General features: G+C 47.6%; 1 protein-coding gene and 1 long non-coding RNA gene across 38 annotated transcripts in view; one reads left to right on the forward strand and one right to left on the reverse strand.

Annotated features, from left to right (window-relative positions):
• Positions 1-273: 273 nt before the first annotated feature.
• On the reverse strand, positions 274-4,022 carry LOC123567549 (uncharacterized). The gene is made up of 2 exons (XR_006690565.3): positions 3,964-4,022; positions 274-3,176 (listed from the first exon to the last, which is right to left on the reverse strand). It is a non-coding gene; the product is annotated as an uncharacterized lncRNA (long non-coding RNA).
• Positions 3,392-20,727, forward strand: part of NFASC (neurofascin) — a 201,322-nt gene continuing 183,986 nt past the window's right edge. For 30 of the 37 annotated variants that reach the window (XM_065540390.1, XM_065540434.1, XM_065540428.1 and 27 more), the window contains exon 1: positions 3,392-3,521. In XM_065540390.1, the coding sequence (XP_065396462.1) occupies positions 3,416-3,521 (106 nt within the window). In that variant the 5' untranslated portion in view covers positions 3,392-3,415. Of the gene's footprint in view, positions 3,523-20,727 lie in introns of all 37 variants that reach the window. The other 7 variants (XM_045365001.2, XM_074034134.1, XM_045365109.2 and 4 more) reach the window with 1 other exon arrangement.

Genomic DNA, 20,727 nt, shown 5'->3' on the forward strand with positions numbered 1-20,727 from the left:
TGGGGTCAGCTATATCCACTTAGGGCCACAGTTCCAGGTTTAAGGGTGGGGTTTAGCCAGGAGCCCAGCCCTTTTGTATCAGTGGCAGAGTTTCTGTTCTTTGGCAATTGTTATACAATGGGTTGGTGTAAGGGAGTGTTGTGCAGTGGGAGAGGGCACACCCTGGAGGCTCTAAGATCTTTGTCCAACTCCCAATTCCACCACTTACCATCTAAGAGTTAGGAAGCAGTCCCCGAGACCATCCTTACTTCTGACCAATTGCAAGCTCAAGCATTCCCAAGACCCCTCTTAGGTCAGTAATTTACTAGAAGGACTCATAGAACTCACTGAGAGCTCATAGGCTCATAATGGTGGCTTATTACAATAAAAGGATACAGAGTAGAATTAGCGAAAAGAAGAGACAGGTCAAGCGGAGTCCAGGAGAGTTTCATGTGCAGAGACCGCAGTTGTTCTCTCTTGATGAAGCTGGGGACAGCACTAAAGTCTCTGAGGAACAATGTGTGACATTACATGCAAAATATTGCTAATCAGGGAAGTTCTTTCCAATCCTTAGTGTCCAGGGATTTCACTGGGGCTCAGTCATGTAGTCATGGCTGACCATCCAAGTGGTTGACCTTAGTTTCTAGCCCCTCATGTAGTCATGGCTGACCATCCAAGTGGTTGACCTTAGTTTCTAGCCCCTCTGGAGGTTGAGCTGATACATGCCCAAAGACCCCACCATCCATCATTGTTAGTATAGACTACCTGGTTTGGCCCAAATCCCCCCGGTAGATAAAGGCACTCTTATCAGGTGAGATAATCCAAGGACTCAGAGATGACCTCCCAAGAGCCAAGGGCAAAAGTCAGATCTCTCTTGGGGCAAAGCTAACACTGTACCACACCCCATCTGTGTGATGTTGTACTCTTATTAACCTCACCAGGCATCTATTTTCTCATCAGTAAAATGGGAACAATGATCCCCACCTCATTGGGGTTTCTGAGGATTGAGTGACATAATATATGTGAAAGGCTTCAACAAAAATTAGATCCCTCCTAGCATGCTTGAGGGCCTTTGCTCTCACCTTCTAAACTAGCCCAGGGCATCATCCCTCTCTCCTCTTCTTCCAACCCTGTCTCCCAATTTGCTTTCCCTCTTCCCCCAGAAAAGGATAATACCTTTCTTCCCTGCATGCCATTATTCACTTGCTTTTTAAAAAACAAATGTGTGTGTGTTATCATTGTTAAAACTGTGTTATTGCATGGATTATTATAATGCATGTAATCATTGTCCTCTGGATGAGCCACACTGAATGTCCTTGTGCATACACATCTTTGTGGATTGGGCCAGTGATTCTGCAGGCTGCATTCTTCGAGGTGGCATTGATGGGTCAAGTGTATAAAGTCTTGATGGTACTGCTGTATTGCTCTCCCAAAAAGGCCATACCAAGTTAAACCTCCACCAGTAATGCACGAATCTGCCAGTTTCCCCACACTTCCTAGGGACCAGTGTGGAAGAGGATGGCTTCAAGTGCCTGAGACTCATGCCTGGGGCTTTCTCTTGGTCTGAGCCCAGGATGAGGCAGGGCTTATGGAATTTCATTGGGAGGAATGAGACACTAGGGAATGTGAAAATCCTGTGACTTGCCATTCACTATGACAGAGGACACAGTGAGTGGGGTTTCAGGTCTGGGTTGAAAGTCCATGCCTGCTGAGGGTTCCAGCCAGAACTAGAGGTGCAAACCCAGGGAAGAAAAAGAAGCAGGAAGGCCAGATAAATGTCAGGAAAGAAAAAAAGCAACCACTTTCTGCCCTCGGTCCTGAGTGAGTCTGTTCCTGACACAGCAGCAGAACAGCCTGCAAGGTGCCTAGGCTCCTCTTAGTCCCCAGAGTCTATCACCGGCAGGGGGTGCCTCTCCCTCCATCAGGACTTGCCTGCAGCTCTAGGACACCACCGAGCCCAAGGAAACACCTTCACCCTCAGGACCTCTGGGGGTCTCCATGCGCCCTTCAGGCCCAGACTCGATTTCTTTATACTAAGGCCATGAAACTTGAGTCCCAATTCAGTTTCAACCACCAAACCACTGTGTGATCTTCTATCTCTCTAGGTCTTCGTGTATTTGCTGTTTAAAAATAATGAAGAAAGGGGAGGGAAGGCTGAACAATAATTAACATTTGTAAAGAACATTTTGGTTCAGTGCCTTATCTCATTGATGCTCACTCTAACCCCATTTTACAGATGGGAAAAAGACGACTTAGAGAGGTTAAGTGAACTGCCCAAGTTCAACCTGCTGGTAACCCAGGACTTTCTTGGCAAATCCTGTGATCCTTCAACTTGACCATATTAGAAGATTCTAGTAGTGGTGAAATCCAAAAATCTTAGGGCCCATCTTAAAATAGCAAAGTAGTTTTAACTAGGCACTGTCAGATGCATCTGGGCTTTCAATTATTACTTGGGCAGGTTCCTTGAACTTTGGTGTTCTCATCCAGAATAAAGGACAGTGGTGCCAGGGTAGGAGCTATGAGCACAGAGAAAGGAACTAGTCCTTGAATGGGGCCACAGAGGGGTGCTGCAGGGCACTGTAGTTTTGGATGAGGAGCTGAACTAGAAGCTTCCAAGTACTCTTCCAAGACTAAGATTCTATGATTCCCTAATTGGGATCTTTCCACTATTTCAGGTGATAATTCTGAGCTCAGGTCCTGTGCACATTAGTCAGGACCTAATGTAGTCTTCATGTCAGAGCTAGAAGAGACCTTGGGCGACCACCCAATCAACTTTTCATGGTTCAGTTGTGGAAACTGAGGTCCACAGAGAAACGTCTTGCTGTCATGTCAGATAGTTCTCCAGCCAAGACTGAGGCCTGAGTCCCCCTAGGACAGAGGAAATCTCTCATTTTTAAAAGAAAGCCCCTCACTGTTAATAGTAGTCACAACCTCTCACATCCCCGAATCAGGATCCAACGACTTGCCAATCAACAAACTTTACTGGAGAGTTTACCACAAATAAGTCTCTATGCTAGGCCCTGAGAACACAAGCTGTCCAGCAACTTCCTGCTCCCTCAAGTCACAGTCTGTGGTGGAGGGACAGACACGCAATCCTGCTGGGGCTTCAGTGTACCTCCTCCTGTGTGTTGTGCACGTAGTAGGTGCTCAGCGAACGGAAACGGGGGAGACGAGTTGTTATCACTCTCAAGGCGAGCCTGCAAAGAGAGCTCAGGTGAAAAGAGAAAGGAAGATTTTTTTTCCGGCCCTGGCTCTGCGCACCCGCTCCCCAGCGCGCCAGGCGGGGCTGCGTCCGGAGCATCCTTCCCTCCGCCTCTGTCCTGGTCCCCGCTCCGCTGCCGCTCGGCGCGCGAAGGGAGGGGCGTGGGGGCGCGCACGCAGGCTGTCGGGGGCGCGCCGGCCGCCCGGGGACGCGCACGGGCTGGTCTCTGCCCTAATGCGGCGGCTGGCGGCGAGAGGCGCTGCAGGGGACGCGGGGGAAGTGGCGGCGCCGGCAGCGGACAGCTCAGACAGCGCCCAGGGCCGGAGCCCGAGCTCTTGGAGGTAGGCGAGCGCGAACACCGGAGAGATGGGGGTAGAGAATCATGGAAACCCACCTAGCGACACCCCCTTGTTCCCGCCCTCCTCTCTCTGTCTCCATCCCCTGACCTGTCCCCCTCCCCCTCCGTCCACATTCCCATCCCTTCCCCTCTCCACACTGTCACCTGCCCCGAATCCATCCGATTCTGTCCATATACCCACCCCATCCCCGTCCAACTACCAGCCCCTTGCCCACCCCAACACCCTTTCTATCTCGTTGGCCGCGTCCCCTCCCCCTTCCCGCATCCTCAACCCTTTCCCTTTCCTGTCTGTCCCCACCTCGTCCGTGAGCCCTGCCTGCCCTTGTACTTCTGTTTACCTCGACACCTCGCTTTGGATGACCCCATGCCTCCTATTTTTCCTACCGCACACATCAACCCCTTATTGCCTCCCCTATTCTCTTACCCATCTCATGCCCCTACCAATTGGTGTCCTGTCTCTCCATTCGCTCCCTCACAGTTCCTGTCCTCCCCCAGTCCCCCTGTGCACGCCCTGTCCCAGCCCCTTCCCAGCTGCCTCTTGGTGTCCTCCCGCATCACAGTCCCTCTCAAGAACCCCGCCTTCTCCCTGTTTGGCTGTTAGCTGGCCTGACACCCGTCACCTTTCCTCACTGCCCTTCCTGGTGCTGTATGGAGCCACACAGCCTGTACTCAGCCCTCCCTCAGTGGTCCCTGGACCCTCCTTCCCTGCATGGGGATCTCAGTTGTGGAATATAACCCCTTTCTGCATATTTGATCCTATTTGTGGCTTGGGGAAGAAGAATGCTGGGGGTTAGTAGGCCTCTCTCTTATGTTCCTCTCCAGCCATGCAGCTGCCCCGGTCCTCTAGCTGTTCAGGTTTGTTTCCTAGATGAATTGGGGGAGGGGGTGCTAGGCATTGGGAAACTAGGATGGGGAAGGGGCAGGGTCCAGGGGAATGACTGAGCAGACTCCTCCTAGGGCTTGGCCTGAGCCCTGATGTAAGGGCCTGAACGAGGAACCCTGCTGGAGGGCTGGAGAATTTTGGATTTTAGAAAAGATTCTGCTTCAGCCTCCAAGTCAGCACTTTGGCATCTGGAGCTGTCATGAGTGTGGCCCATGGGCTGGGCCAAGAGTGGGCAGAGTGCTGAATCACCTAGAATCTGGTCCCCATGGCAGCCCCCATCCTGTCCCCAGCCAGGTTCTGCTCCTGACTCTTTCCTTGGCATTTTGGCATGTGGTGTGTGTGTGTGCACATGCATGTGTGTGTGTGTGTTGAGCAGAGAGGCCTCCTCCCTCAGTGTGGGGGAGAGGACGACAATACGCCTTTTCTGCCTGCCTGTGTCGCTGGCATGAGGGCCTAATATGTCTCATCTACCCTTGGAAATGTGTTGGGCCCTGCTGGGCCGCAATCAAATCTCCAGCAAGGCAAGGGCAAGCCACAGGGCTTTGAGACCTGGTTAGACAGGAGTTTAATTGTTTGTGTGGATCCAAAGCCAGGCTCAGAGCCCACAGAACTTAAAGCAATAGGAGAATAGCCCAGGGAAAATGTGTGTGAAGATTGGAAGCCTCTGGGGATAGGGGCCATACCAACTGTGAGGTGGGGGCAGTGGAGGAAGACAGGCAGAGATCTATCCTCCTTCTGGTTTGGGGATGATTGGATGTGGTGGAATTGCATTGCAGGAAGAACTGAAGGAGATCAGGGGCCTGCTAAGCAGCTAATACATTTCACCTTTTGTCTTGACTGAGCTGGCACTTCGGAGGGAGTAATTTCTCCCCTTGTCTTTGGATTCAACTGAAGGGGTGTGTGTGTGTGTGTGCGTGCGTGTGTGTGTGTGTGTATATATATATATATAGAGAGAGAGAGAGAGAATTATGCTGCCAATAAGGAAAGAGGCTCACTCCCACTTAGCCCCAGAAATTGTGGTTGCCACTGTGAAACAGGGAATGGCAGCCCAATTCCTGTCTTGGGGTCCTCAGACGAAACCCAGAGGCTTAAATTGGGGCATTAAGAGCAAATTGCAGACAGACCCTGTCCCTTCTCTGCAAGGCTTTCTCACTTTAGGAATCCAAGTGGTTGGACTCCTTCAGCTCCTATGCAGTAAACTCTGAATGGGCCTCAGGCAGTGCCGGCAAGGGGATGTGCTGCTGGGACTGGCTGCCCCTTGCTTTGTCACCCTTCTCCGTCCCCTCTCCAGCATGAGTTGGGGTGGGGCTGGAAGCTTTCCCTGGCATCAGTGCCTCAGGGCTGCCAGCTTTTCCTGGTACAGGGAGAAAGCATCACCTGCAGCCGTTGTTGAGAGCTGATTGGGTTAAGATTCTGATGTTGAAATGCTTGATTGGAGCTCAGGTGAAGTGGGGGATTCTGATAACAATGTACATATTTCCCAGTTTTGTGCAATGAATCTCACCCCTCACCCCCTTGTTTGACATCAGAAAGACTACGGAGAAATAAACCAAGGCACATGGAGGGAGGAGCTAGCTCCCCAGAGAGCCAGAGCAAGACCTTCCAATTGTACCTAGCCAGCTCCCTGTGGGCTGCACTGGCTGCATTCACAAGGGCTGGTTCTTTCAGGCACACATTGAAGAGGTGGCTGAGAGCTGGGGGTGGGGTTCTGGCTTTGCATTTCTGAGGTAGGTGGGTCAGAGGAGGGTCTGATTTCTGTGGTGAGTGAGAGACAGGATACCAAGGCTCTGATCAGTCTATTGCAACTTGTTTCCTACCTCTGGCTCCACTCTTCTCCCTCATGCTTTTTTGGAGGCCAGAGGCACTCTGAGATCTTCAAGATCATGCAGGAGCTGTGGTGTGAGAAGCATCCCTTTGTCTTTAGAAAAAGAAATTCTTAGGAAGTCAGAGAGGGAGAAGTAGAAAAATTCAGTTCTCAGTCTGTTTGACTGGGGTGATGTTTGGGGTGGGGAGGGGAGAAGTGAGGGGAACATAAGGCCAGTTTCATATTTACTCATTTAACGAAGATCCATTAATCCCTACAGTGTGGTGCTCTGCTAGGTGCTGAGACCATAGAGATGAAAAGTAAGCCAGGGTCCAGTCTCTCCGAGCTCCTGGGCAATGGAAGAGGAAGACAGGTGATCAGACAAATAACATAGATAAGCTTGAGCGAGAGCACCTGGATAGGGATGTTACACAGCCAGGTCTTTAATTCCGGTGGTATCAGCACCCTGTCCTCCACAGCTATGAAGAGGGCTTGGCTGATGCTATCCTGGATGGTAGCTCAGGGCTGACCCTGAAGTTGACTGTCAGGAAAAAGGTAGGAGACAAGATGAGGTTCAAGGTGTTGTCAGATCCCCAGCATGAAGGGCTGGAGGGGGGATGTTCTGTGTGTAGCTGAACCCAGCTAGATGCAGCTACAACCTGATAGGGGAATAACCGGAGGGAGCTCTGCAATGAGTTCAAGGCTGCTTGACTTTCCCAATCCCATCTTCTAAGCTCTTGGATTTTAGGGGTAAAGTGTGGCTGGATATGCTTAGAGTGTCAGTGAGTCAGAGGAAAGAGGCTCTGGGAGCTATCTGTGTGTAGTGAAGACGCACAGGTATATGCTCAGACACAAGGCAAGGAAAAATATTGTGAGCCCTGCTGTGTGTGAAAGGATTTGACATTATGGGAAGGCCAGAGTCAGGTGGGAGCCATTGACGGGGAGGGGAAGTTGTTGGTAAGCTGGAGAGGTCCTTAGAAGCTATACAGTTGACCACAGATTCCCACAAATATCGATAGCTGAACTGGGAAATTAGCTAAAGAGAGAGACTCTCAGTTTCATCTGTCTGAGTAGCCCCTCTTTTCACCCACACACCCATATTTGTTCATTTCATCAATGTGTCCTGAGCCTTTGAATCTGTTGGGAACTGTGCAAGCTATTGGGCGTGTAAGTCAAGTTGGAGACACAGAAATGAAACGAAATTAAAACTCAGCACAAGAACTGCTGTAATTGAGGTTAGATGAATTCCTGGCATTGTAGGAGCATGGCTGAGGGGTCATAGTGGGCAGTAGGATCTGGAGTGATTGCACCAAACTGTCTGGACAGACCCCTGCCTTGGCTTGAGCAAGTTGATGACAAACTTTGGACACTTACAATGCCCAGCCAAGGCCCAGGCCTAGCTGCAAGGGCCCAGGCCCAACTGTAAGGGCAGATGTTGGATGCATATGGCCTGGTCCCTGGACTGCAGAAGAGGGCCTGGGAGTTAATGGTTCTGCTGGGTGCTTGAGTAGGCACTTCCACAGCTTTGCTGACCCAGGATATTGGTTAGATTGTGCCAGCTTGAGAACTCTCAGGCCACTCTTTTTTCATTAGGACTTGAGGCAAGCTGGAAAAAATAAAAGTGGCATAATAACAATAGTCATCATTATCAAGTTCTTTCTATGTGCTAGGCACCCCACTCTGTGCTTTCTATGCATCATTTCATTTCATCCTGAAAGGGTTACCTACAAATGAGATATTGTTAGGCTCCTTGTTTCACAGAAAATGGCAGATTCAGAGAAGCTGTTACTTCTTGAAGATTACAGAACAGGTGAGTCGCAGAGCTAGAATCTAAACCTTTATTTATTTGACTTCAAAGCCTATGCTCCTCTCCCATATATTGTACTGAGCCCCACCTCCCACCCCACCACCCAACCCCAGGTAGAAAAATAAAAAGCTGCATGTTTTATCCACATGCACAAGGCTTTCTAGGAAAATCTGTTAGAAGGACTCAGTTAAAAAGCATTTTAGAGTGCCTTACTTTATTCTGAAAGATACAGAAATGTGGTTCCTGCTTTCAGATAGAAGAAATAAGACTGAGACATGTAAAACACCTTGAGAACAAGACAATACAGGGTCTAATTAAATCTTCCTTGGTGCCTCGGACCCTGGACAGTAAAATTCCAAAGAAAAGCATGATCTGTTAGTTGGATTCAGTTGTTGGAGTCACGGAGGTGACACGGCATAGTAGAAACCATTCAGCCTTTGCGATCAGACAGATCTACATTCAGACCCTGCTTCTTCCACTTGCTAGGTGCATAGCTGCAGCTCATCTGCAAAATGGGGATATTAATATGAACCTTGCAGGGCTGTTACAGAGATTAAATGTGAGAGGATAGTGAAAGGCCCAATGTAATACTTAGCTGGCAGTAAATATTCATCAGATGCTAACTGCTGTACAGAGGTGGTGGGAATGGAACGGAGTCTCGAAGAATTGGCAGAATTTGGATATGGAAGAGAAGCAGAGAGTATTCTAGATGAAGGAATCATCAGGTGTATAAGCAAAAACTTGGGTTCAGATTCTCTGGGAAAGAAGTGACCTCCTCATCCTGCCTGTTCTTTTCTACCCTCACCCCACCTTCTCCCTGGTCCATGCAGCAAAGTCTTGCAGGAAAAGGACATCATCATAAAAGGTACGAGGGGCCTTCAACTTCTGGCCCCATTGTTAGATGGATTTCTTTCTCTGTAAAATTAGAAGATTGCTGCAAGTTCCTGTCCCACAGTCCGTGTTTTTGGGATTTATGTCATTGATTAATTTCTTGTCCTGGCTTTCCTCTCCCACATACAGTGCCATGAAAAAGCTGGAGTGCCTGGGGCATGGTGGGGTCATCCCCTCACGTCCCTATCATCCCCTCCCAGCTCCTGCTGCTCTCTTCCTCCAGGAAGCAGCTGTCTTAGCATCTGCCTTCTCCTCCTTCACCTGCTCCTCCTCACGCCTCCCCTCCCAGACTGGCCCGGCCCCTCCTGAAAGGCCTCCCTGGCAGCCCCTCTCCCCCTTATTATGATGCTAATCATGTTGTTAATTTTTTTGAGATCCAGAAAGAAAGCCCCAATCTGTTCTAATGAATTTAATTAGAGAGGGGCTTGGAGAGCTTCAGAACCTCTTACCGGGATCACAATAAACAGAGTTAACGAGATAAACACCCTGGGATCAGCCGCTCAGGGGTTGGAAGGAAGGATTTCCCAGTCAGTCCTAGAATAAAAAAGTCCTTGGCACCCAGAGTTGGAGGAAGGCTGCGTGGACAGTGGTCCTCCAAGTGAGTTCCCTTTTGGCCTGTTTCTGCTTGCCCCACCCAGCCCCACGTACTTAGCTTCATACGTAGTTCTGACTTGAGGTGGCAGATGAACCTCCTAAGAAGGTCTGATTATTCTTATCATCATCACCAAGCACCTGCTATTTGGGTCAGGGGTACCACATCTTCTTCTGGAGCAATGTGGAGGCTTATGAGACCCTGTCTCCTGCCCTATAGGTGGTAAGATATGTGTGTCCAAATATAAATAATATTTGCTAATTCCAGAAAGTAAGTGCTAGAAAGCTGACAGAAGATCACATTGGGCCTTTTTTTTTTTTTTTTTTTTTTTGAGACGGGGTCTTATTCTGTCACCCAGGCTGGAGTACAGTGGCGCGATCTTGACTCACTGCAACCTTGCAACCTTTACCTCCCAAGTCAAGTGGTTCTCCTGCCTCAGCCTCCCAAGTAGCTGGGACTACAGGTGTGCCCACCACACCCCACTAATTTTTATATTTTTAGTAGAGATGGGGTTTCACCATGTTGGCCAAGCTGGTCTTGAACTCCTGACCTAAAGTAATCCACCCACCTCAGCCTCCCAAAGTGTTGGGATTACAGGCGTGAGCCACAGCGCCTGGCCGATGGGTCTTGAGATATCAAGACTTGAAGACTTCTTCCAAGACTACTAGAGAAAAACCATGTGCAAAGGCAGGACTATGCAGAGGATCTTTGATTTATGAAGGTAAATGGCATGGTTTGGGTGGTGGGTGCATGTAATTCAGTAGTGAGGGATGTGTCTGGAGCAGTATATGGAGACAAAATCATAGAGAACCCTGAGTGCTAGTCTTTACTCTTCTAACCTGGTTGCACTGCCGTCTCCCTGCTTTGCTTCTCTGAGCACAAAGGATGCCCAGCTCTGGGAAAGGCCTCCTAGGATGGGAGAGTTCTGGCCTTCATGCTGAAGGCCAGTTTAGGCCTTTCCTGGATCCAGTTTAGGCCAACTGGAGTGGATTGACCAGATGCTAAGTTTTGTTCTCAGATCTTGTGATTTTCTGGGATGAGAGTAAATGGCTGGCAGAGCAATTCCAAGAACTTTTCCCAGTGATGAAAATTCCCTTTTTCTTTACTGATGCTGGCCAATTTGCTTTGGCAGTAGCATTTTAAACAACTATTTGGTGAAAGCTCCAATTTCAGGGTCAGAGAATTTCATCACTCTTTTCTTTATATTACCAAGAGTTATCTGAGTTGTGTATTTGGATATGTGTGTGCATATGTGTGTGTGTGTGTGTGTGTGTGTGGTGCCTACGTTAGTAGAATTGTTCCAACTAGGTCTGTTTCTAGTTTTATCTTTATTTGCAATGTAAAAGTTATTAAATGTTTCTAGGCCTTTTTTCTTGTTCAAAGATGGAAGAATCTCCCCTATATCTTACTGTTTATTGACCATAAGCCAAATTATTTGAGAATAACAGGATGTTAATTATGAGGAGGTATTATAGCTATCTATCATTTTGACAGGAAGTATAATATTGAGATAAAATTTTAAGTCTGTCTCCCTGCCACCGGACTCTTGGAACATCTTGATTCGTGAGACCAGCCAAAGTTTTGTTTGGGGGCACCACCAATGTTTATGCTTCTTGTTACTTTTCCTAATCTGTCTGGGCTTGTGTGTAATTAGTAAATGAAGTTAGTACATTGCTGTCAGGTGTTGGCTGACCTATATAAGAGAAATTTATATGCAAGACATTGTTGTCACTCCCATTGTTATAATACCCATTGTGTGGTATTTTTCCACATGTTGGAGGTGAATGCCTTTGTGGAGGAAAATGCCTCCAAGGCCATAGATGATTTTCCTATGCCGACGTAGGTAAGGACAGAAACTAGATATCTTTCCAATTATCATCACACACTGAGTGGAATTGAAGCCTTTGTCATCCACATTGGGAGCTAAACCAGGATTCTCTGCCTGGCCTCAGCCCTGGGATGTGCTCTGGTTTTGTTTTTGTAAGATATTCATTGCATCTGCAGTTATTATTTGAAGACCCTACTACGTGCATTGCACTCTTCTAGGTGGAAACTTGTTCTGAGAGAATCCTCAACTCAAAAAAATGTTAGAAATGTTTTAGTTCAAAGTGGTTATTTTACTAATCAAGAAATGAAGACTCAGAAGTGTGGCATGACTGACTTGTGGCTGCATGGTTGGTTGCTGGCAAAAGCTAGTTCTGGCAAAACCCACATATGAACCTGGTAATGATACAAGATGATTGGTAGGTAATTAAGTTTCTAAAGCATGATCTAATCTAGAAGTGCTTTGGGATGTCAGAGAACAGAGGAAATCAGTGTAAATTAAAGTCTTTGGGGAAGGTTCTGAAGAGAAGTGGGGGTTGGCTTGGGCGTCTAGAGATGGGTAGGGCCTGAATAGGCAAAGATAAGAAAATGGCATTTCTGGTGGGGAAAGGAGTGCCCACTCAAAGGGCTAGAAGAGGGAAACAGCTAGTTTGATCAGACATGATGAATTGGCCAGGCTGGAACAGTGGAAGGAGCAGTCTGGGGCCAGACTGTAGCGAACCTTAGCTTGCTAACTGAGGAGTGACTTTTCTTGGAGTTGGTGAGGAGTATTTGAAGCTTCATAGCTGAACACTCTCTTGCTCTGAAGACAACAAGATTGTGGTGTTAAAAGAAGTGGGTGGGAAGTCCCTTTCCAGGCACCTGGTGGTTTCTGAGGGGATAGTTCCTTCTGAAGGGGCCTTTGGGGCAGAGGGAAGTGCTGAAATACACTAGGAAAGAGCTTGTCGCTGTCCAGAGTGCTGACCTGACCTGAGAGATTTTTCTCTTCAGTGATGCTGAGTTGGAAAGTAAAGCTGGGGAATGCTTAGAACCAGCCAAGGGATCTGGAGAATGATTCTGACTAGGACTAGGCAGCATGTGGGCTTTTTGTAAGTAAACTAGTTACAGTATCTGACTTCATAGTCCTTGTGACAAAAGCAAAAGTATGGAGAGACTGTGTGTCCACGTATACATGCTAAGATGACCCAATTTATAGCCTTGTGTTGCCTTAGAACGTTTGTGTTTACATGAGAATCCCAGCACATTGCTTCTTTCATTATGAAAATGCACACCCACTATTCAACATTCCACAGAACACCTAAAACCTACCCCAACAAACCAGGGGAGAACAGCAGAACTTCCCAGAACACCCTACTCATTACTTCACATGAAACATCTAAATGCTTTATATTAGTGCTGTCCAATAGAACTTTCTTTGATGATGGAAATGTTCTGTATCTGCACAGTCTAACATGATTAAGCCACTAAGTACATGAGCACTTGAAATGTGGCTAATATGACTGAAGAATTGAATTTTGAATTAAAATTAAATTTAAATTGCTACATGTGGCTAGTCTACTGTATTGGACTGCACAGCTCTACAGAGTCAGAATCTTTGACCTTTGCCACTTACATCTCCTTATTGATCCTCATACCTAAGTCTCTTTGACTTAGAGTAAAGTGGACTTTTGAGTGGGGGTAAGTTTGACAAATTGTTGGAGAAAGCCCCATACTGAATCCAAGCTGAAGTCTGCGTCTGGCTGTGAGTTTTGCCCTGACTTTCTTGTTTTCAAAATGAGAACAACCATACATGATGCCCTGCAAGTTTTCCATTCAAAGACAGAGAGAAGGCTCCTTGCATTCTGGCTGGGGTCTCAGGGACCTGATCTAAGACTTTTTGGAGCCTGGAATGGGAAAGTTATGTGGTGTTTATGGCCTTGAAAAGCTGGCTGTGGGTTGAGGTGGGGTACAAATAATGTGCTGTGGTGTCAGATGTTTGCAGACATCTCAGCAGGGAAAGGCTCCCAGTCCTGATCCATCTCCCATTGCAACTCTGTGTATCTTTACTGTCATCCCGTTTATCTGGTGTAGTGGACATGGCCCAGGGTGGGGGTACAGATGAACCTTTTTCTGTTTTGCTTTTGTTTTTCTGAGCCATTTTTGCCCAAGGAAGAGTGAGTGTTAGAAGTATCAAAGGGTGATAAATGCTTACAAATGCCAAGCAAGAGGTAAGTAATAATAATCTGTCAAAAGACTAGAGCAGAAAATTTCCATGGTGTTGGCACATGCCAGCCTCCGTAGGCCTGCCTAACCTTACCATAAACATGCTTGATTTCCTGTGTCTCTGGTCTTAGGCTTGCTATATATAAGTCTGATTTCCTAAACCAGAGTGCATGCTTTTTGAAGGTATTTCTTATTGTCTTCTTGTTTTCTCCAATAGAATCTCAATGTGCTGATGGTAATCCCTAATAAATGCCTGCTTGTGAGTCACTCTTTGTTAGCATGGAGCAGTGAATTTGACCCCTAGAAAATGTGTGCACATGAATACAAATAATATTTATTGAGCCCCTGCTGGGCATAAGTCTCTGTGCTCAGTACTGCGGGCAGTGACAAAGGAGGAGCTGAAGATGGTTGCTCCCAGTCTAATGGAAGAGCAAAGGCAGGCACATATGAAACACACACACACACACACACACACACACACACACACACACACAAACTGATAGGGAAAAACAAAGACAAAGGCGGTACCAGGGATCCAGAGCTGCGGGTGGGGTGTAGGGTGCTGGAGGGGCCAGATTACATGTGTGTCCCTGTCTGGCCTCTCAAGGATTCCCTCCTTCATGAGGGAATGGCTTAGCTGGTACCAGCCACCTCCATGCCTGCAGTAACAGAGCTGCCTTTATGGTTGGTCAGGCAGCTTGCTCTCTCACTGGGCTATACGGAGGCAGGGCTGTCCTGAGCTCACCTCTCCTCTTCCATGGTGAAGAGCACTTTGAAGAGAGTAGGGACATTGAGGAAGAGGACTGTGGAAAGGGAAGAAACTTGTTTTTCTTTTTGTCACTTAAATGGTGACAGAGCCTTGCTCTCAGACTTCCTTTTAGTCACAAAAGAGGTTTGTTGGGTCTCCATCAGCTCTGGCACATGGAGCCCCATGATGCAGCCCCAGGTGCAGCTCTGGAGGAGCAAGAGAAGCAGAGCTTGGTGATGTGGCTCCCCATGATCACCCAGGCCCCTGGCTCTACTGTCTTGGGGTGTGCCCTGCCTGGTGGGGAGTGAGTGGGCTGCATATCCCAGCTGGGGTTGGGGAAGGACTTTTCTGGCTGACTCGCAGGGAGGAGTCTGCCCTTCACCGTCTTCCACATAGTGCCCCTCAGTCCTCCACATGCACACAGATCACCTGGGGTCTTGTTAAAATGCAGATTCAGAATCAGCAGGTCTGGATTGGGTTTGAGATTCTGCATTTCCAACAAGGTCCCAGGTAATGCCAGTACTGACAGTCTGCAAACTGCGCTTTGATGTACAAGGCCCTAAACATGGGTTCTCAACCCTGCCAACATGGTAACATCGCTTGGGGAGATCTTACAATATGTCAATACCTGAGACCCACCTGTACCAAATAAATTGCAATCTCTGAGGGTTGGGTCTAGGTACTGGGATGTTGTAAAGCCTTCCAGGTAATTCTACTATATAGCCCAATCTGAGAACCACCGGACAGTTTTTCTCCTCCTTCTGCTGTGCTTTTCACCTGGCTATATCTTCCTTACAACTAGAGACTGTAAGTGGCTTGAGGTCAGAGAGTGTCTTACAACGTATTACTAACACCTGCACCGCAGTAGTAGTAGTTCTCTGATGTGTGAGTGGTTCATTCGGTTGACTACAACATGATGCCAATGGCTCTGTCACTTGGTGCCATAACTACCACCTGCACTGGTGGCCCTGGCCACCACTCCTGTAGATCCACCATCACCCATGAGGGATCAAAGAATGCGGCTGGCTTAGAGCAGGCTAGCTCTACTCTTGGAATAGCGACTCTAAGTGGGTGTCCAGTGCCTGGAACTAAGTCAGCTTTCAGTAAATATATACCAAATGGATGATTATTCTGGTGGCAGCGGGTAGGGGCAGAGACTGAATTAGGGATCAGAAGACTGGGGCTAAAGTGACTAGCACAAACTGTTCAACCTTCCTTAGCTTTCATTTTCTCAGTTGTAAAATGAGGATACTAATGCCCACTTAATAGGGTGATTTAAGTAGTCGTAGAGAAGTGGCCCTGTAAATGCTAGTGTTGTACAGATAAATGGTTGTATAAGAATTCATTTCCAAAGTGGCAGGGCTAAGCTATAATGTTAACCCTCTGACTCATGTCCTAACAGACCCTCTGGGGTCTCACTCACTATGTGTGCCTGCATCTACAGAATAGCAAGAAGGCTATGGGACATGCAATTGACTGGACACCTACTCTATATCAGCGACTGTCCTAGATGCTTGACTTTGTCATCTCGTTGACTCATCACAACCCTGAGTGGACGTTATTGTTCCCATTACACTGAGAAAATGGAAGCTCAGAAGGGGAACCACCTTGCCCCACGTAGCACATGGGTGTATCTGATTCCAAAGTCTCCTAATCCCAGCTCGTTACCTATCGGGAAACTCTGGGTTCCAGCACAGGTTGATGATCCCTTTGTTTGAGAAGCCTCTTTGTTTGGCTATTGCTTGTATTAATTAGTGAGATAAGAGTCTGAGTATCACAGAGACTCCAGTCTTCTATTAGGGAATGTTAGGATCTGACAGCATGGGAGCTTTGTGAGTCTCGGCTGACACCATACCATAAAGCCACTGTTCAGTGCTCTTGAGGCCCTGAGGCTGAGGCTGTGACATCTTCCCCATAGAAGAATCACCACCTGCCACCACTGTCCCCTCTCTGCTAGACAGAGCCGTTGAACCCAGCATTGGTCTGTTTCACTTACAGGTTTACTTTTGGTTGTGATACTAAAAGAAAATGGGAACATACAAGGGGGACAACCCCATGAGCCTTCCCTAACCATCTTACTTCCAGGTGTGATGTCAGCAGAATGTTTGCATCACCTGGTGCCAGTCCCCCGATCCTGAGGGGTCGGTGACTCCTCTCCTCCAGTAGATTTAGTACTGAGAGGAGGCCTGATGTCTGCTTTCCTCCTATCCACCCCTTTGGCTTCTGCAGTGATGCTATTGCAAGGGCACTTCCTGGCAGAAGTCACCCTAGCTAAGCTCTTCAGTAAAAGAAAACAGGGAGGGTTGATTTGCATGGTCTGACCAGTTAGCGGGTGGAGCCCCAGTCCAGGTGCTTATCCATCTATACCTGGAGTAGATCTTTATCTCAAGACCTTATCAGGTATTTGCTGAGGCTAGCTGAACCCACACTGAAAAGAGAACAAGATATAGCTCACCAGACTGGAGACTCAAGCCTGATTACCTAGGAACTGCAGACATGCAATGGGCTTCCAATATACATTTCTAATGCTTCTCCCTGAGGTCTGACTAAGCATATCTGGTCCACATTTGTTCTCTTGATATCTTCTAATTTGGCTGATTCTTCTCTTATGTATTTCATGAAATTCTTCAGGGCCAGTTTTACACCACCCAGAACTTTCTTAAGCTTTGCTTATGAATTGTTCAAAGTTTACTTAAAGTACAGAGGGTTTAACTATTGTTTTGCTTCAATTTGTGCTCTGCTAAGTCCCCGCTTTTACACTGTGGCTTTCTCCTTCTTCTTTCTCTTTGAATGTCCCTAAAGCTTTCTCTGTCTGAAAACTCTTTTTCCCATTTTTGAGTGTACATGGTCAGTATGTTACCCCTCTGGTTGGAATAGAAACTTCCAGTTAGGCTTGGGCCAAAAACAATCCTGTCACCCAGAAGCCTTGCCCATTCTGCGTAACACCATTAAATGCTCCATCTGACCACAGAGGCCTGGGGTTTTAATGCTTAATCTTTTTATTCCCACTGACCTGTGGTTATTCCAGCACAACCTGTCCTTTTATTTTAGGAATCAGCATGAAGCCTAGTGGGCTTCTGGGACATGGATGGGCTTCATGAAGTACTGGGGCTTGGATGGCTTTGGCTGGTGGGCCCCCAGGATCCTGCCTCCTTTCCTCCTCCATCTGGCTGCCCTCAGCAGTGGGGCCATCAGTGTGTTGCCTTGCTCAGACACATGGGATGGGAGTTGTCTGCCAATGGTGTGGAAGGAAGCTGAGGCTTAAAGGAATGAATGCTGTATGCTGGGCCCTCCTGGAAGGCTGATGTGGGAGTGGGTCAGGGCTGGGTCAGGTGCTGGCTCCGTTCTGAGTCAGACTAGGAAAATCCTCTCTGAACACATCCCATGGTTCCTCTGTGTTCCTGAAACATTGACAAATAAAGAGGGAGCTTTTATATGGCACCATAAAAAGTTGCAGCTGGGGCTTCTGAGAGCAAGAATCCTTTGTTTCTCAGCAGGCTGGTGACATCATCCAGGGCCTACCCAGATGCTGGTGTGTTGGGGACAGACCAATATAGGCCAAGGACTACTCAGCAATGGCTAAAGATATTTTGCTTGCTGGGACTATTTCCTTTTTTAATTGAACATGTTATTGAGATGGTTAATCCACTTAAGAAATAATACAGAGAGATCCTATGTGCCTTTACGCAGTTTCTCCCAAGGGTAACATCTTGCAAAATCATAGTACACTCTCACAACCAGGATATTGATGTTGATACAATCCACCAATCTTATTTTGACTTTTCTAGTTTCACTTATACTAATTTCTCTGTGTGTTGCTCGGACTGTTTTTGCTCCAAATCATTTGTCTGCCTTCTCCCCTTTCTTCCCTCCCCAGGTCGCCCGCCTGCCTGCCTGCCTGCCTGCCTTCCTTCCTTCCTTCCTTCCTTCCTTCCTTCCTTCCTTCCTTCCTTCCTTCCTTCCTCCCTTCCTTCCTTCCTCCCTTCCTTCCTCCCTTTTTCTCTCTCTTTCTCTCTTTCTTTCATGGAGTTTCACTCTTGTTGCTCAGGCTGAAGTGCAATGGCACCATCTCGGCTCACCTCACTGCAACCCCCACCTCCTGGGTTCAAGCGATTCTCCTGCCTCAGCCTCCCAAGTAGCTGGGATTACAGGCATGCACCACCATGCCCGGCTAATTTTGTATTTTTACAAAGTTAGTAGAGGTGGAGGTTTTTAGTAGAGAAGGGGTTTCTCCATGTTGGTCAGGCTGGTCTTGAACTCCTGATCTCAGGTGACCCGCTCACTTCGGCCTCCCAAAGTGCTGGGATTACAGGCATGAGCCACCTTGCCTGGCCCCAGGTTTGTTTCTCTAAGGCTATATTGTGCAATGCCAGAGTGCATGCATCTGGTCTTGGAAATAGAATACGGAGCAAGAACCAGGGCCCAGAACCACACTGCCTGGGTTTCCATTTGGCTCTTTGTTCATCAGTTGTGTGATCTTTGGCAAATGACTTACGTCTTCTCTAATTTTCATTTGTAAAGTGGAGAGTTAAGTAGGGCTTACCCTTCATGGGTTGTTAGGATTAAAACAAGTAATGCACATGAACACCTTTGCCTAGTGCCTGGCAAATTAGAAGTGCCCTGTGAAGGTTAGCTGTTATATTCTTGCCCCACTTCCCTTCCTGAGGGTAGCTTCATGCTCTGCCTTATTCAAGGACTCCTGATGGCTTTGGTGAGCAACCGTGAAATGTTTTTGGCCTCAAATAAGTGCTCAGTTGTATGCTAGATACTGTGGGTATTACACTGAGACAAACAGGCAGTTTTTGCCTTAAAAACCTTGTATTCCAGTAGAGAAAGTATGCCAGGCATCCATGCATGGTAAAGATAACTACACAGGTACTAAAGGACAACTGCAGGCCGGGTACGGTGGCTCATGCCTGTAATCCCAGCACTTTGGGAGGCCGAGGCGGGTGGATCACTTGGGGTCAGTGTAAGAATTAAAGAAAGAGGAGAGAAACACGAAGGGTGGCTTTTCAGTCAACAGGGACAGGTTTATTTTAAATAAACTTGAGAGGGGCAGCTGGCTGAGTTAGGTCAGAACCACACTCAGAGTTTTTAAGGATTCTGATGGGAGTTTTTAAGGATTCTGGATGGGAGAGTTTATCAGAGGCTTGGACTGCTTCTGTGTCTCTTTGTTGTGCTTATCTGGGAGGGAGAGTTGTGTGTCTGTTCCCATATATCTTTCTGTAGCTGCAGGCATATCCCTCGAGTCTGCTTTTAGCTTCCCTATCTTAGTGCACCTGAAGAGCAAGGAATGTACTTATTAAAGCCCACTGTTTTACTGGGGCCCGTTGTATGAGGCTGAAGTTTGGTGGTTACCCAAGGGACTTTCCCCCACTTCCCTCTGTGCCCGAGTTGTCTTATCTGTGTTTTACTGTCTGCTCTTTCTGGCTGCTTGTAGTTAGAAGAGAAATGATTTCTTTGAAATGCATGAGGCTAGAAAGGGAGCTGGAACTTAAAGTGGCAGTGTATGTCCAAGATGACGGTGCTTCTGCTCTATCAGTCAGGAATTCAAAACGAGCCTGGCCAACATGGTGAAACCCCATCTCTACTAAAATACAAAAAAAATAGCTGGGCGTGATGGTGAGCACCTGTAATCCCAGCTACTCGGGAGGCTGAGGCAGGAGAATTGCTTGAACCTGGGAGGTGGAGGTTGCAGTGAGCTGAGATTGCGCCACTGCACTCCAGCCTGGGCAACAGAGCGAGACTCCATCTCAAAAAATAAAATAAAATAAAATAAAATAAAATAAAATAAAATAAAATAAAATAAAGGACGACCGCAAATGGCTGGTTCAGACCATAGGAGCTCCTGGAGTTTAGGAAAAGGAGAGGATATTTTAATGTGTTGTACCTAGAAAGACTTAAAGGAGGAGATTTGGGGTGGAACCTTGAAAGATGGAGCTCTGGCCAGGCATGGTGGTTCACACCCATACTCCTAGCACTTTGGGAGGCCCAGTCAGGAGGATCCCTTGAGGCCAGGAATTTGAAACCAACCTGGGCAGCATAGCGAAACACCATTTCTACAAAAAATTTTTAAAAAATCAGCTAGGCATGGTGGCACACCTATAGTCCTAGTTACTTGGGAGGCTGAGGCAGAAGGGTCACTTGAGCCCAGAAGTTTCAGGTCACAGTGAGCTATGATTGTACCACTGCACACCAGCCTGTGTGATAGGCTGAGACCTCTGACTCTTGCTCCCAAAAAGCTCATGAAGTTATATCTCCATGGGAGAAGGGGCTGGAATTCAGAAGAAATGGACAGTCCAGTTATCCTCAAGCCCTAATTGCCTTCATGCTGGCCACACTTACAGGGACACAGGATGGAAGGAGGAAGAGATGACTTCTGATTTAAAAATGAGGCCCGTAGCTGGGCACCGTGGCTCCCAGCATTTTGGGAGGCC

This window comes from Macaca fascicularis, chromosome 1 (genome assembly GCF_037993035.2).
Source record: "Macaca fascicularis isolate 582-1 chromosome 1, T2T-MFA8v1.1".
Taxonomy (NCBI): domain Eukaryota; kingdom Metazoa; phylum Chordata; class Mammalia; order Primates; family Cercopithecidae; genus Macaca; species Macaca fascicularis.